Below are 14537 nucleotides of genomic sequence, written 5' to 3' on the forward strand. Positions count from 1 at the left end.
GAGAGGATTCCATGAGAGACATAGGGTCTGAGAAACAAATTTGGGCCAGTCAGAATTGAGTCACAAATTACAGGTGAACTCATGACAAAGTCTCGCTAGGACTCCCAGAAGTAGAGCGTCTGGGGGAAAAGGCGTACAGTTGCAGCCTCTGTCATGTCTATACCATGGCATTAAGCCCAAATGGAGCTGGAGATGTGAGGGCGAACCAGATTGAAGAGAGGGTCGACTGTGTTGAGGCAAACAGGTCCACTTCCCCTCTGCCGTACCTCTGCCAAATCAACTCCACCACCTCCGAGTGGAGTCTCCAATCCCCGGGCCTCTGGCTTGACAGTATATTATCCCATGTTCAAATCCCTGGAATATAGACCGCTTTGAAAGTCCACATTTGTGGTCCAGAGCAGGATATGCAGTGCCAAACTGAAAAGGGGATGCAAACCAGCCCATCATGAAGACTACTGATTTGTCATCCATTACCTGACCAACACATATAGTAGTAGCCTTAGATATGGGAAAAAGTATTTCTATAGCTAGAAATACAGCCCTTTTCTTCCAGGCAATTATCTGTCATATGAGATGATGTCTCTTCCCAGACTGTTAACTGAAAATCCACCCCAGCCTGTGAAAGGAGGCATCTGTTGTGATAACCCTGTGACAGCAACCTTCCCCAAGAGTGGGACCCTAGGCAATGCCGGGGTCTTCATGAAAGGGTACTGCATGTAACCCTTATGACTCGCGGTGGGTCACAGTGAAACCCCTGCTCCTGAGCTATCATTAAAGCTGTATCATCTGGAATCCAGATTGTTCAGGGGACTATCCCAGTGTTATCTGCCAGACCAACATGTGGTTGCCTTCCCTGCAGTAATGAGCTGGGCTACCATTTAAGACCGTACCCGAAGGCACGTCTGTCATGGTAGTCTTGTGATGGCGACACACCCTAAGCTTGGGACCCTAAGCAGAAGCGATCCTTTAGCGTCAACGTCATTACCCAGCATAACATTACGCTCAAAAGGTAACTTCTTTGATTTGATAATCTTGATTTAATAATATGCAGTATATTGCTATTTTAGTTTTATTGCAATGAATTATGTAGCCCAATTTGGTTATTTGAATGTTACGTTCAATTCAATTAACCCCAATTTGCAAAACCTGGCCTTAATAAAACAATATAAATTGCTTTTACCATTTCTCTTCTCTTTTGTCCTCTCTCATATGCACTCATACACTCACCAAAATTAAGGCCAACACTGAGAAGATGTAGTACAGCGAATCTCTGAACATAGGCCACCAGGTAAGTATCACCGCCTAGGGCACAAATGTACAAACAAAAAACTATCGTAATATGTTTATTTCAAGTGTTTAGTGCATTTATATTTAATGTGATTATAATAAAGAATCGCTAAACTAACTCTGTACAGTTGTGCCTCACACGCAGAAGTGCAACATGTTCCTGGATCAACATCAACTCACGCATTTTCATCATTTAAGGGTTCATGACATGAGAAATGAAAATTTCCTTTGACGTATATGTCTACTGTAAGTGGTCTTTGGATTATTAAAACATCCTGCAAGTGCCATAGCTTAAAGACAATTTTGCATCTTTGTACACACTTTAGAAGGTTCCCAGCATCTGGAACAAGTGGATTGTTCATTTTTAGGACGTCAGAACAGTACTGCTTTGATTCCCGATACACATTCAGACACAAGTCCTGCTGCTTCAACATTTCAATAGTTATAATAGCCTATCAATACAGTAGCCTATGTTGTCAAATTACTGCCAGAAAATAATATGAACAACAACCATTATAAACCCCTGTTTGTCATTATTATCCCTAATCCCATTATCTTCCTTGCCATCATCTTTTTTCCACTTTTCATTCCGTGCAATAAAGTTTTTGAAAAAATTTAATTTCCTTCACTGTTGGAGTCCTTAATTAATTTTGTTCACCCATTTTTTAGGGTGACATCGTGTTGCCTTGAAAATATCACTGGAGCCCTTTGTTGGTCAACTACTACTACAGATATTACGAGTTCATCTATTACTAGTAACAATTACAACTAGTGAAAAATTCAAAACTAAATTAACCAATCATGGAGTCACACGCTTCTTTTATGCTAAAAAATAAATAATAATATTTATTTAACTTTTTTTTAATTTCAGAACTTTTCTGACTTTCTGACTTTTGTCACGCAATTACAAATTTATTTATTCGCATTTCTGACTTCACATGCAAGTCTTAAAAAGTCCCAGACTAAAATACATGTATGAGCTGTTTTAATTAAAAACAACCTATCAGTTCCATTGTTTTGTCTCAAAACAACCAGTACACCAGTAATGTTTTTTTTAAAGCACGTTTATAAAAGCTAATCAAATGTCTTAATTTAAACAAGACACAATCATGGCTTAATCTAAGCTCTGTTTGTGAAACCAGGCTTATAACTTGCAATTTCAAGTTCAAATATCTTAATATTCAAGTTCACATCTCTAAAATAACTTTTTTTGTCATGACCCCTTTAATACTTTGTACCTTCTTTACACAGTTGTATGTTTCTGTTGAGATCTTCTCCTAAACTGAGAGTATATAATAAATTGTGAGATCAGTTTTGTAAATCAGTATGTCTACCTGACGGGCAAAGATGCCACACACTCCAATGATGACCAGTATGTTGAAGACAGCCGACCCTACAATGGTGCCTACGCCAACATCCCCCTCTGTGATAAATACACCTGCAAACAAGCACATGAACAATGGTAACAATATGCGATACAGAGAAATTACATTTGATAATTTCACATTTTCATGTGTGGTTTAAATGATAAAAAAAGAACTCAGTGGACTTGGTAAAAATGCACAGTATAGCCGTTTACAAACCCGATTCCAAAAAAGTTGGGACACTGTATTCAATATTTTATTCAGAATACAACATAGATGACATATAAAAATGTTAACTGAGAAAAATAAGTTGATTTAAATTTTATAGAATCGGGTTAGGGTTAGGGCAACACATGTCAGAAATGTTGGGACAAGGCCATGTTTACCACTGTGCGGCACCCCCTCTTCTATTTATAAGAGTCTGCAAATGTCTGGTGACTGAGGAGACGAGTTGCTCAAGTTTAGGAATAGGAATGTTGTCCCATTCTTGTCAAATACAGGCTTTTAGTTGCTCAACTGTCTTAGGTCTTCTTTGTCGCATCTTCCTCTTTATGATGTGCCAAATGTTTTCTATGGGTTAATGATCTGGACTGCAGGCTGGTCATTTTAGTACCTGGGTCCTTCTTCTACGCAGCCATAATGTTGTAATTGATGCAGTATGTGGTCTGACATTGTCATGTTGGAAAATGCAAGGTCTTCTCTGAAAGAGACAACGTCTGGATGGGAGCATATGTTGTTCCAGAACTTGGATATACCTTTTAGCTGATACAAACTTGTGTTGTCCGTGTCCTCTTTAGTCCGGATGACATGGCGCCCCTGATTCGTTCAAATCTTGATTCGTCTGACAACAAAACAGTTTTTCACTTTGCCACAGTCCATTTTAAATGAGCCTTGGCCCAGAGAAAATGCCTGCGTTTAGATATGGCTTCTTTTTTGACCTATAGAGTTTTAGCCGGCAACGGCAAATGGTACGGTGGATTGTGTTCATCCAAATGTTTTCTGGAAGTATTCCTGAGCCCATGTTGTGATTTCCATTACAGTAGCATTCCTGTATGTGATGCAGTGCCGTCTAAGGGCCTGAAGATCACAGGCATCCAGTATGGTTTTCTGGCCTTGACCCTTACGCACAGAGATTGTTTCAGATTCTCTGAATCTTTGGATGATATTATGCACTGTAGATGATTATAACTTCAAACTATTTGCAATTTTTCTCTGAGAAACTCCTTTCTGATATTGTTCCACTATTTTTCACAGCAGCATTGGGGAATTGGTGATCCTCTGCCCATCTTGACTTCTGAGAGACACTGCCACTCTGAGAGGCACTTATACCCAATCATGTTGCCAGTAGACCTTACACATTGCAAAGTGGTCCTCCAGCTGTTCCTTATATGTACATTTAACTTTTCCGGCCTCTTATTGCTACCTGTCCCAACTTTTTTAGAACTTATAGCTCTCATGAAATCCAAAATTAACCAATATTTGGCATGACATTTCAAAATGTCTCACTTTCAACATTTGATGTTATCTATATTATACTGTGAATAACATAAGTTTATGAGATTTGTATATTGTTGCATTCCTTTTTTATTCACAATTTGTACAGTGTCCCAACTTTCAACCCGTTTCACCTAGGATAAATTTAACTTAATATTGTTCCAAACATTTCTTCCAAAGAACACAAAAGGATAACTTTCAATAACTTTTAGTGGAACAAACTGAAATTTAACTATTTATTCATTTGTAATATTCCCCTCAACTGTAGCCTACAAATCTTATTTATTCAATGGGATCTAAATAAGAGATCTAAATGATGACTTCAATTTATGTCCTCTGTGAAGCTTGACAGTGCCTGGTAACTTAATCAAGACAAGTCTTATTTATTTTGATGCCGCTTTTTACAATATACATTGTTTCAAAGCAGATTTACACGAAATTGCATGTATATATATTGTAAAAGAAAATCATATTATGTTTATAACATTTTAAAGTATTTAACAGTTTCAACATAAGTTTGACAGAAAAGACAATGCATTTGACTGCATATGGTTTCATTATATGGAATAAAACAACTTCAATATTAAAATTTCTCCTTTTGTGTTCGATAGGTTTGTAGTGAAAGTGAGTACATGATGATTTACATTTTTAATTCTATTGCATTTTTTGGTAAAAATCTATTTATCATCACAGTTTTGAGGAGAGTACTTTTGTAATGTAATGTATAAAATTTTACATTTTACATCTTAAGTGAAATCATAACCAATCCAGTGGAGGTAGGTAATCAAAGGTAGTGTAAAAGCAAACTGACCAATTAAGGAAGTAAATAATTCAGGAGCTGAACTTCCTGCAGCCATAAAAGTAGCTCCGGCCACGTCTTCACTCAGTTGCAGATTCTAGTGAAGAACATTATATACAATAGAATATTAATCATGGGTACTGGCAATACTGTGCAAATAATACAAAAAAGAGACAGTTCCTTGTACAGTGACCTACACAATGTTTCAAGATATTTATCTGCATTCATGGACACCACATTAAATGCCATGAACCAATCTTCCTTTGTGAAAAATTTGTGCATACTTTTTATAGCCCCAGATATATGCCAAGTATATACTTTACACAGTGAATGGCCAGAAAACCCTCTACAACCCATGTATATGGGCTTACAGCGTGCCTTCCAATCCCTCCTTTGGCACTGATCCACCAGCTCCTTGTAGTTAGACTTTTCCGCTCATTTGCTTCCTACATATGATCTTCCCAGGGAACTATCAACTTTATGAGGAAAACCTGCTTTGTAGAGTTTGATTTTAATACCATATCTGACCTCAATGAAGTTAAGGATTTGCTCGAGTGAACCTCTCCTGGGGCACAGCGGGCATATGGGAGAATTGCTCTTGCCCCAAATGTGGAGATTAGTTTGGCTGGGTAAACTTGGACTAAGAATTGAATCTGCTGGTGTTCTGCTTGCTAGACCCTACTACCTTGGTCTATCACTACTCTGGGCCTAGTCATAGCGTGGCTGTGGGATGGCTCACAGCACTGCCTGTACTGTCACCACTGTGCTCATCAAAGCCCTGTGTCTCAGCCAAGACTTTGCTATTTCCATGGTTTCTTGAGCTCTCCACTTCCTGCCTGTCTGCACCATTATGCCTGCTGTTGCCCCTCTTGAGTCTCTGGAGTCCTGATAGAGCATTGTCTGTCTTGTAAGAGCCACCTTAAACTCTGCATTGAGACTGCTAATCAGTAGCAAAAGTTAGTTGCTCCTCCCATTAGGTATTGCACTAATAAGGCTACAAAGCTGACCAAGCCATCTATGGAGATTGGCGTTGACCTTCCTCTACCATACTTCATACACCAGCAGAAAACCAGAGGACTTGAGGTAAAATGGGTAAATTCAAGCCTTGAGACTTGTCAAGACTTGTTCACTGTGGTGAACCAGTTTTCAGCTCCTTAACTGTTGCTGGGATAGACACATCATCCCTTGAGAATAAAAAAACCTTGTCTAGGCTCTTGACTGGTTTCTCAGTGATCAATGGAATCGCAATGCCATCCAAAAAGAAACAAAACTTTTCCACCACTTTACCCCTCTTTAGCACCATGGCCCTTAATTAGGCAGGTTTAAAACTCATCCTTGCCCGGGAGATCAGGTAGATCCCCCTACCAAGCAGCACTGAGGATGAAGATGTAGTTACAGTGAGGTCATCCATAAAAGCTGACTATGCACACAAAAAAAATTAGTGAGATGGTAAATCCAGTTATAATCATCTTTACCATGAAGTTCTCTCTGACTTCTCTTAATAGTTCAGGATGAGGCCCTTGATCTTATAGGATACAGTGGTGTAACCTCTGGGTATGCATGGTATGCATGTGCATATGGCCACGGGCAGATTTAGGCCTCCTTTCATAAAGCTATAATGTAATTTGCTTAATTATATGGCTTCATTAAAGCACACGTGCACACATACAGACATTCAGAACTCAACTTGCGTACAGTTGTTAATAAGCCAGTGATTCATTTATGAATTTTGGGATAGGCACATGTTTTACTTGATTTTGTTGCACTTCATCAATCAATCAATCAATCAATCAATCAATCAATCAATCAATCAATCAATCAATCAATCAATCAATCAATCAATCAATCAATCAATCAATCAATCAATCAATCAATCAATCAATCAATCAATCAATCGGTTGGTCGGTCGGTCAGTCAGTCAATCAGTCAATCAATTAGTCAATCAGTCAATCAGTCAATATATCAATCAATCAATCAATCAATAAATCAATCAGTCAGTCAGTCAGTCAGTCAGTCAGTCAGTCAGTCAATCAATCAATCAATCAATCAATCAATCAATCAATTAACTTTATTTATATAGCGCTTTTACAATGACGATTGTTTCAAAGCAGCTTCACAGTGTTAAACAGGATAATATTGCAACAAAATTTGATTTGCCTGTACAGTCGTTTTGGAGAAAACAGTGATGTTATCTTCTTATTTTAATTTATCATAGAGCGACAATGTTGGCAGATCAGTATTATAGTTTATAGAATTAAATAAGACCTAATTAATTATTTGTATTTTTTATTTGATACTTTTTATTTATCACTTTACCATTAATGATTTATTTCATCCACCCACGAACCACCCACGACCCACCCACAATTAACTGGAATGATATTTATTATTACTTGGCCTGTCCAGCCACCTCACCAGCAGATTATCATGGCCACGAATCATGCTATTTACAGAAATTATGTATTTAATAGGCTATTATGGTGAAAACAATGAGATATAAAAGTCATTAGCGAATGGCATCTACCTGGCAGTTTTACGGAATCACCGAAAATTCCTTGATGGGTCCACAAAAGTGATGCCTGTGTAAGTCAATGACAAGCAGCATCCATGGTCTACTCACGGATTCCCAACACACATTTAATTATGTGCATTTGTAAAAGGAGACATGATTTTATGAATATTTATAGCCTAATGTTATATTTTGGAGCAACTAACTCTTTATATTGTTGAGTAATTTATACTCAACAATATAAAACACGTAACATGCAAATAAAAGAACAGGTCACAGGTATTTATTGTAAAAACTGACCAAGAACAGTATAAAAATGTTAACTCATGTTGCATTTCAAGTCTTCTGAAGTCTTACGATATCTTCATGTGAAGAACAGAGTTGATCTTAATGTTTTAGTTGTTGAAATGATGATTGTGAACAGAACACACACTCATTCATATTTCTCATTCAAATGATAAACACGACTCTTTAGCATGACGCGATCGGTCACGAGACACATGAGAGCCAATTGCATTTTACAATCAAAGCTGACATAATGACGCGATTGTCACGAGACACACGACAGCCAATGCTGTCAAAGCTGATGTGACATTTCCTCCGGCGGAAATATTTGAAATGTATTCATCTTTGCCAGATGGACTCAATGTTACTGATCGCTTTTGGGGATTTTCTTTACACAAATCAATCGTTTGGCCTCGGAACACTTGGAATATTTGTACTTTCTGAATAAATTGTGCCTGCAGTCGTATCTGCCTGTTATATCCTGTTTTTTATAATACACAAATGGGTAGGTTTAGGGAAGGGTTTAGGTTACGCGTTCAAAATGTGTCTAAATAAATGCAAATAAATGTAAATAAAATTATTCTGACTGAATCAAACTAACGAATAAGGTGTTGGAACAGGGAATCATGTGTGGACCATGGATGCTGCTTGTCATTGACTTACATAGGCATCACTTCCGTGGACCTATCACAGAATTTTCAGCGATTCCGTGAAACTACAACAGATTTTGAGTTAAAAGTTATATTTTCCTGATTTTTTATACTTATTTGGGGCCCATTCCTTTTTTTAATGTCTTTTTTGCATATGCCACCATGGTTTCAATCCAAGGCAGTCCAGCAAGCTTAAAAGGTATTGAACCATGGCATTGGTAAGGTCAAGCCAAAGCATAATCAGGTTTAATTGAATTTAATTACAATGCAGTTAAAGGTGGGGTGGGTAAGAATGATCTATAACACTTTTGTCCAAATTTATTTAAACTTTCTTTAGTATATGTCCATACAATAAAATGTAAGTACTCTGAAATCGAGTGACTCTAGACTTTTTAATCTGCAATAAACACTGCTCATTATTTTAATTTGGTGACGAAACAAGTGATTGGCTTGGGCAACTGTCACGCTCTCTCGCTACCATGGCGACCACCCCTTTTGCTAAAGGATCTGCTCACATGAGCTCACCCCTAGGAAGAGCAAAAGCATTCAAAATTCATAGTGCTGGGTTTTGCAGTCAGCGAAGGCAAACAATGCACAAAAAGGAAGACAGTACAAGAAAAGGCAATGCACAAAAAGTCTGGATAAACAAATAAATCAAACGCAAGTAAATATCGGCCGAAAAATTTGAACCGATTTGAACGCAGAAATGACGAGAAGTGTCACAACATCACGCTTCAATCATGTCGCAAAAGTGGATCTCCACTGTCACTGCATGCTGTCACAGGACTTCACGAAATTAACAATGTTACCAAAGAAGTGTGTTTTTGACGGAGTGGTCGCAGCGATAAAGGTTTACGGCCGTGCTTTGGAAGCAGCTAAGTAAAACTGCTTCAAATGTCTATGTTGTTGGCTATCGTCGCGTGAGTACACAACAGTAAACAACACGATCGTGTATAACGTTAGTTAATTTATCAATGGAGCATGCAATGCATGGTTTGTGTTTAAATACATTTGTTTAGCTGACCACTATAGGTGTCTGTTTATTGTAAAACCACCCCAAACATAAACCTAGCGTTTTTACGAAGCGTGCTTCGTCATTCAAATGCACGATTCAAATGATTGAAACGGTTATTTCAATCATTCAGTCATTCAATCCACTACTACATTGTTTTTTTAATACACTAACTGATGTGCAAAACCGTTTTGCTTGCTACTGCTAAGGTTTAGTCGCATACAACATTCCATAAACCAAATCACGCCATCATAAACCACGAGTAAACAAACGCAAATGTTGACAGTACATACTAAATACAGTACATACCACAGAGATGGACGTCCTGATGTTGCTGCTTCTCCTGTTAAATTTATTTTAGCCTCCAGATCTGATTCTGGATCATATCTGTATTAGTTGAATCTGATTGATAGCCATGGTTTATTAGAGTAACGTTTTCTTTTCCACGCATGACGATGTCAGCTTTCAGAAGCTCTCGTGCAGTAGCTCCGCACTCGTCATTCTTTAGCTCCGCCCACACGATACGCCTCCAGCCGCTCGTTTTTTTCCGGAAAGACTCAGTACAGCCTATCTTTCTTTTATAGATATAATAAAACTAAAGACTTTTCGGAGATAAGAAGGATGCGATACTTCTCTAGGTACTCAAGATTGACATGAGATTGACTGAAACTGAGTGTTTCACCCCCCCCCCCCCTTTAAACATTTAATTCAGTTTGAATTTATTCTTTACTGTTATGTCATGTATATTATATCTGTAATAAGTACTCTTTTTTTAAAGTATGCTAAGTTTACTTGTTTTTCACAAGGGTTCACAGTAGCATGACTCTCTGCTGTGTTAAAGGACGCAATTCTTACAGTTTCTCTCAGTCAATTTGGTGTATTTCTCACATCAATATTTACATTTTCACAACAGTTAGTTCAACCTCCACAACATTTAGTCATGTGTGCACATCATAGTAGCAGTTTCTCATTCCTTCCAACAAACTGCAAATGCTTTTGGACATGCATCGATTGCTTTCATACAACTCTCTGCTGTCATGTCAGTCAAAATTAACTATACTTGTGAATGCTGAATAGTCATTCCACATAAAACTAATACTCTTCATTTTATTGCTTGAGTCATTACATACAATGTTGAACTAGTTGTTTAAATCTTTTTTTCTCCTGAAAATATCTCCTAAATTTTAAAAATTCTCTAAGGTGAATTTAAACTTTTCACGGATGAGAAGGGGTGTGTGAAGCATTAGTTCTATGTATGTTGTATGTTCATATCCAATATGTACTGCAATTCTGTTTACATTTGTACACAGCTCTACCCAAAGGCAGTTTATGTTTGTTGTAAAAAAGGGAGTTTTTTTTTTTGTACAATGCTGTGACTAAATCAGAATTGCAAAGAACATATGAAAAAATGTGAAACATATATATATATATTCAGTGTGTTGTACTCCGTTACCTCACTAAATATAGTAATGTGTAACTTTGCTGTATTTTTCAAATGGCTGTTCAAATAGTATATAGTGCCGTCTTGAGCATCTTCAGGTAGTGTCACCAAGCTCTGACTTTTTTTTGCATTGGAAAACATTTACAGAGTAAACTGTCATAATGAAAACATGACAAAGCCATTTGACTATCTTGTTCATAAACAATGATGTCAGGACTTTTCATCTTCCCTTACAAAACAAAAATTTATTGCAGTATATTGGAAAATGTCATGGAATACATTAGGCAATATATTCACATATATGGGATTTTATATTTAAATTTTTCAATATATTGCAATATATTGAAAGCGGCAATCATTTGTATATTTTGCAATATATTACAATATATTACATGAATGTATAATATATTTTATAATACCATAAATATATTATTCCATATATTTATATATATATTTATATATATTTTAAGTAATATATTGGTGAATATATTTTCCTTTCGTAAGGGTTGATGACACTGACACATTCATTGACATGAATACTTGCTTTTGAGGAATAAGCTATCCCTTTTGAACAAGTGACATGCTTTTGCAGGTTATCAACCAGGATTTGCAGTGTGTACTAATTGTTTTGAGAACTGCATTAACTGTTATGCAAATGTGAATAGTGATGTGAGAAATGCACCAAAGCGAATGAGAAAACCTGTAAATTGTGAACAAAGGGAATTTCCTAAAAGAACAGGAAAAAGGGGGATTTCCCAAAAGGAAACACATCTTCCAATCTTGATGTGCTAATTAAACACTTAAACCAGGGTTCATGACACATAGCATTAGTGCTGACCCATGGGAGCAGGGAAACACTTGTGACACTTGTGATTGTCCAGGCTGTCATCACTTCGTTTTCTGAGGAACGGCAAAAGTAACAAGTTGTCATTCTTATTCCAGCTTAAATGTCAGACAGGTGGCTTGACTCACCTCTGAGATCTTCTCCAGGGAGGGCACAAAATAGTCATCGCAAACAAGAGCTAGTGCGTAGAACATATAGATGGCCTGCAACAAGAAGAGAGAAGATTAGAAAGATAGACAAATATATATATATATGGATGGATGGATGGATGGATGGATGGATGGATGGATGGATGGATGGATGGATGGATGGATGGATGGATGGATGGATGGATGGATGGATGGATGGATAGATAGATAGATAGATAGATAGATAGATAGATAGATAGATAGATAGATAGATAGATAGATAGATAGATAGATAGATAGATAGATAGATAGATAGATAGATAGATAGATAGATAGATAGATAGATAAATAGATGCATCTCACTCACACATAGCACATGTAGTAGTATGGCACCTCTCTTCCGCTGTTCTTTTGTGAAGATGTCCTCAGGGAACTCGTGAATTGCTAATGGAAAGATACCACATGGTATGGACATGGAATTATAAGAAACTGTGACAACACTTTAGTTAAGGGTCCAATTCTCACTTTTAACTAGTTGCTTATTAGCATGCATTTTACTTGGATATTGCCTGTAATTATACTTATAAAGCACATATTAATGCCTTATTCTGCATTAACATATTCTATATCCTTAATCCTACCCAATACATAAACATAACAACTACATTACTAACTATTAATAAGCAGTAATTAGTTTACAGAGGCAAAATTTGTATCAGTTCGTTGATAGTGAGAATTGGACCCTAATCTAAAGTGTGATTAAAAACAGTTGTGCTTGTTGGATTTTCAAAACCCATTAAGTTGAATGTGTGGTGGACTAGTTACATGTTCAGGCAAAATATCCAGTCTGACAGAGGAATAAGAACTTTAATGACGACAGAACCAAATTTTTTATTTATAGCAGCCCATCACAATGCTACTGAAACTTCCCTTCTTCACACTTATAGGTCACACACACACACACACACAACCTAAACAAAACTACTTTTTTAACGATCTAAAAAAAAAAATTACCAGCAAAAAGTGTACAATGACAACATTTTTACTTGTGTGGAAGTTGTGTAAATCTCCTTCAAAAGCACACATCACAAGAAATCTCATTGATCAAATACAGCATAATTAACCTAGCGTGACAAGCCGACCCACATCAAGATGTTTGGTCTTGAAACTCACCATTGACAGGGCTCAATCTGAGAGGCGGGATAAACAGTTGTCTTTCAAACTCCCTCTGCACGCAATTGGATAGCGCTACAACCAACCAGAGCAACATGAAGCGGAGCTCGTTGATAGTTGAAACATTCGCCGTATCCAAATCTCCGAACACATCTTCCCTTTTTAAGAATGACTTCAGTGCTGTTCTTTGTTCTTTTCTCAGAGAACAGCTTAACTCAAAGTCTTCCAGAGATTTGGCAAGGTCAAAGCTGATTAGAAAGACCAACGTTTGACAGACTCTGTGTTTACTAGTAGCACACAAGAGCAACTTTGACATCATTATGTTAAGCCCCGCCCACCGACTCTATACACGATGTGATTGGCCCGATCAGAGTTTGGCGTTTACAGCTCAAAAGTGTATTGAGAGTTGCTAGACGACACTCGCGGCAGATTAGATTTGCTGCCGCTAGGGTGCATCTAGATTTCTAGGCTATAATTAACCAATTCATTACATGAATTTAGAACTTACAGATTAAAGACTTTTCATAAATAAATTAGTTTCAGATGCTGTCAATACATCAATATTGTACATTTTAGTGTCTATGCAAACTAACTTAAATGCATGCATGTAGTTGTAGACACATCTTAGCCTACGTATAAATACATGTGAATACTCATAAGATAATGTTGTTACTATCCACGTTCATTTTATAGTATTATATTGTTGAAAACATGTCAAATCATGTCATGTCACCTTTATTTATATAGCGCTTTTACATGTGTTAAACAGGAAAATATTGTAACAAAATTTGATTCCGTCGCTCTGGAGAAAACGGTGATGTTATCAGCTCATTTCCATTTATCATATAACGACAATGTTGGCAGATCAATGATATACAGGGAGTGCAGAATTATTAGGCAAGTTGTATTTTTGAGGAATAATTTTATTATTGAACAACAACCATGTTCTCAAAGAACACAAAAAACTAATTAATATCAAAGCTGAATATTTTTGGAAGTTTTAGTTTTTAGTTTTAGCTATTTTAGGGGGATATCTGTGTGTGCAGGTGACTATTACTGTGCAATGACACTCAAACGCCTGCCATCCATGGATTCTGTCAGTGTTTTGATCTGTTCACCATCAACATTGCGTGCAGCAGCAATCACAGCCTCCCAGACACTGTTCAGAGAGGTGTACTGTTTTCCCTCCTTGTAAATCGCACATTTGATGATGGACAACAGGTTCTCAATGGGGTTCAGATCAGGTGAACAAGGACGCCATATCATTAGATTTTCTTCTTTTATACCCTTTCTTGCCAGCCACGTTGTGGAGTACTTGGACACGTGTGATGGAGCATTGTCCTGCATGAAAATCATGTTTTTCTTGAAGGATGCAGACTTCTTCCTGTACCACTGCTTGAAGAAGGTGTCTTCCAGAAACTGGCAGTAGGACTGGGAGCTGAGCTTGACTCCATCCTCAACCCGAAAAGGCCCCACAAGCTCATCTTTGATGATACCAGCCCAAACCAGTACTCCACCTCCACCTTGCTGGCGTCTGAGTCGGACTGGAGC

The 14537-nt window shown here is 37.4% G+C and overlaps 1 protein-coding gene across 1 annotated transcript in view; it reads right to left on the reverse strand.

Moving 5' to 3' along the window:
* The window catches only part of LOC137046931 (sodium/potassium/calcium exchanger 3), a 79154-nt gene that overhangs the window by 20390 nt on the left and 44227 nt on the right, over nt 1-14537 (reverse strand). Inside the window, exons 3-7 of the mRNA XM_067424467.1 lie at nt 12181-12257; nt 11814-11888; nt 4957-5041; nt 2622-2725; nt 1228-1302 (exon numbers count right to left, since the gene is read on the reverse strand). Coding sequence (XP_067280568.1) covers nt 1228-1302; nt 2622-2725; nt 4957-5041; nt 11814-11888; nt 12181-12257 — 416 coding nt within the window. The remainder of the gene's footprint in view (nt 1-1227; nt 1303-2621; nt 2726-4956; nt 5042-11813; nt 11889-12180; nt 12258-14537) is intronic.

The sequence above is a fragment of the Pseudorasbora parva genome, chromosome 1 (genome assembly GCF_024679245.1).
Source record: "Pseudorasbora parva isolate DD20220531a chromosome 1, ASM2467924v1, whole genome shotgun sequence".
Classification (NCBI taxonomy): domain Eukaryota; kingdom Metazoa; phylum Chordata; class Actinopteri; order Cypriniformes; family Gobionidae; genus Pseudorasbora; species Pseudorasbora parva.